Genomic DNA, 3335 nt, shown 5'->3' on the forward strand with positions numbered 1-3335 from the left:
TAAAGAGATCCCTTTCCTCAACAGACTATATGATGTATTTTTGTGTGCATGTTTCAATTTCCCTACACAACTTTTTGTCTGACCTGTGAAGTTGCTGAAGACACAGAGGGGGAAGGTGAGGCAGGCGGGGTGAGCAGACTGCAGGGTAGGTTGAGGGTGACGTAGTGTTCGTGGCTGCAAACGATTCTCAAGAAATCAAGCCTCAAAGACTCCAGGGTTGGGTTCTGCAGAGTGTAAAGCTTTGTGGACACCTGGAGAGTGAAAACAGTACACTTCAATAAATATTTTTAAAGAAAATACTACTTTAATGTATTATAGCCACACAAATACAGAATGGGAGGATGCGCTGTCAAAAGAGAAAAATTAAATCTTGAAATATCATCACAAATGAGTCCTTAATATATTCTTAGGGCCTTGAAGCAACTCAAAATGCTCTATTTATAAATCTTAAACTGATCACAAGACTCAGCATGAAAGGTATGTGTCACAGCACCAGAATAGGACAAAGACAATAGGACAATATCTTGATGTAGCTTCCAATAACAACCCATAATAATGAGCTTATGGGGAAATACACAAATCAATTTGCATACTTCTCAAGTTAGCTTTCTCTTCACTCATACTAATACTGTTTAAATGATATTATCTTTTAACATAAAGAACAAGGGTTGGGGCCAAAATTGTGTTTTAAGATGTCACGGTGACTTTGATCTTTGACAACCAAATTCTAATCAGTTCCCCCTTGAGTCCACATGGACATTTCTGCAGAGTTTGAAGAAATTCCCTTGTTTTGTTTTTGTTTTGTTGAGGCATTTCTGAGATATTGTGTTCTCAAGAATGGGACAGATAGAAATAAGGCATTTACCTGTTTCCAGTATGCTCTGATTAGGGTGAAGACAAAGCCTCGATCCATGACTGACAGCAAATCATTGAGGAAGAAGGCCAGACTGGTGTTTAGTCTCTCCACCAACTCTAGGTCCTGATTGGAAGAGATACACACATCTTATAAAGTGTCCAGAGCTGGCAGCTTGGACTGCATTCCCATCAGCAGGCCCTTGCTTACCTTTTGGAAGCGAGACACGATGTCGCCAGCGATGGTGCTGACCAGGGCTGTGATGTCATCCATGAAGCGTTCTGGGAAACGGTTCTTTCTGGGTGACTCTAAGCGTTCAGTGAAGTACAGATGGTGGATTATGCTCTTTACCTGTGGTAGAGGTGTTAATTTGGATAAAACACAAGAAACTGTCATGGAAAAAGTACAGCACTGTGATGACTGATCTGAGAAAAGGTAGTCAAAGCAATTTTTAGGTGTAAAAATGTTGTTTCCTACCATGAGTTCAAAGAAAAACCAGGCCTGTTGTAGAGCGCCCTCCCTGACGCTTCCACTGCTTACCACCCACTGAAGGGCCAACTCCTCATGGAAGAGCTGAATAGAACAGGAAAGTAGGAAACAAAGACAAAGTGGGAGAGGGAGGGATGGAGAGGGAGAGGCAGTAAAGCCAGACAGAGAGAATGTGAGGCACCAGGACAAGTATCACTGTACATCTTAAAATATACATAGGTCTACATGTTGTGAACAGATTATTCAGTGAAAATACTGTTAACTGGATTCCAAAGTGTATTTACTTAATGGGGGATATGACATGAAATAAAAGTTAAGCAGGTTTAGTTAAAAAAATATTAGTAACTCTAACATTCTCTATGTGAAATAATAATACAGTCCGGTAGAGTTCCTGTGACAATTAAAGACAAATTGAGATTTTACCAGAAAACATTATATATACACACAAGTTACAGGAAGGGTTACCAAATACTAAACAAATATATTAAAAATCATACAATATAAATTACAGTCGTGTGCAACAATTTTTATGAGAAATTATGAAAAATGCACTCTTATCCCCATGCAAATGATAGCTGTCATAATGCAAGTTCCTGACAATGGTATAAACGACTGAAAATATTTTCCTGTGTTCATGGATGTGCATAGATTTTTGCATGGAGAGAAGTACTTATTTTTCTTAATTTCTTTTAAGCTCTATGCATTAATAACTTTATTTAGGTGTGTGTTATTGTACAAAACCAACATCCAACACAGTCTGGTTAACACACTGGCTCTTGTCCAGAGTCTGGCAAGTCTTCCTTAAATCATGCTGATATATAATAAAGATTAGAGAGGGGCAAGACCTGTTTGATATCTAATCATTGCTACTTCTTTAAAGTTGTTAGAAGCGACAACTGAGTGTGGCTCAGTATAAACAAAAGAGCAAACTCCATAACCACCTGTTTATACTTGGTATATTTAGTGGTCATGGGTGATGCCTCCCCTTCTGTGGCCCCCTTGACCTGTGGTGTTCCCCAAGGGTCCATCCAGTGTTGCTGCCACTTGGGCACATAATAACAAGCTAATAACAAGCACAATATTTAGTACCACTGTTATGCAGATGACACACAAATTTATGTCCAATTAAAAACCAGTGAAGATGGACATTTTAATCATCTTTTATCCTCTCTATCAGAAATAAAGTGCTGGATGTCCCAACCAAGGTCGATCCCTGTTCTACAGAGAAATGTTGGATCCTCTTGGTCAAGTATAAAACCTGCAGCCAGAAACCTGGTTATCAGTTTTAGAATTGATTTTAAGATTTTAATTATCACCTATAAAGCACTTATGGTTTAGCTCCCACCTACATTGTGCCTCAGATCCTCGGGCAGAGCGCCGCTGGCTGCGTTTAGGCTCAGGACCAAAGGCGATCGTGCTTTTGCAGTCAGAGCCCCTGTGCTCTCGAACTCCCTGCCCGAGGGTCGAAGACTTTCAACTTCTTTGACGTCTTTTAAATCACTTCTTAAAAGATATCTTTCTTAAAAAGCATTTTATTCATTCTAGCACGTTTAATTTCCCATCATGTTTTATCTATTATATCGGTATTGCTGGTCTTAGCATATATTAGCGATGGGTACTTTGTGCTTTTCATTTTGTATCTTATAATTCTTTTAATTGTTTAAAACTATCTGCCTTATCTTATTTATCTGCTTTATTGTTGGTATTGATTTTTACTGATGGGGGTCTTTTATTGTTTTAATACTACCTCATTTTGTTGTGATTTTATTTCTGACTTTATTTTGCCTTATTGCCTCCTGGAATGTTTTTAATCCTGGTTCCGGCAATGGAAGGCACTTAAAATGTGCTGTATAAATAAAATGTATTATTATTATTATTATTATTATTATTATTATTATTATTATTATTATTATTATTATAATAATAATACCTGATTTATTATAATAATATATTATTATTATCTATTATTATTCATTATTATTATTATCTATCA

At 37.3% G+C, this 3335-nt stretch overlaps 1 protein-coding gene across 13 annotated transcripts in view; it reads right to left on the reverse strand.

The window, feature by feature from the left end:
- dock7 (dedicator of cytokinesis 7) overlaps positions 1-3335 on the reverse strand; it is a 44430-nt gene that overhangs the window by 14523 nt on the left and 26572 nt on the right. For all 13 annotated transcript variants that reach the window (XM_035652661.1, XM_035652659.1, XM_035652663.1 and 10 more), the window contains 4 exons: positions 1331-1426; positions 1064-1204; positions 866-979; positions 84-251 (listed from right to left, as the gene is read on the reverse strand). In XM_035652661.1, coding sequence (XP_035508554.1) covers positions 84-251; positions 866-979; positions 1064-1204; positions 1331-1426 — 519 coding nt within the window. The remainder of the gene's footprint in view (positions 1-83; positions 252-865; positions 980-1063; positions 1205-1330; positions 1427-3335) is intronic.

This window comes from Morone saxatilis, unplaced genomic scaffold (assembly GCF_004916995.1).
Source record: "Morone saxatilis isolate NCDOM2014 unplaced genomic scaffold, NCSU_SB_2.0 Contig12, whole genome shotgun sequence".
Classification (NCBI taxonomy): domain Eukaryota; kingdom Metazoa; phylum Chordata; class Actinopteri; family Moronidae; genus Morone; species Morone saxatilis.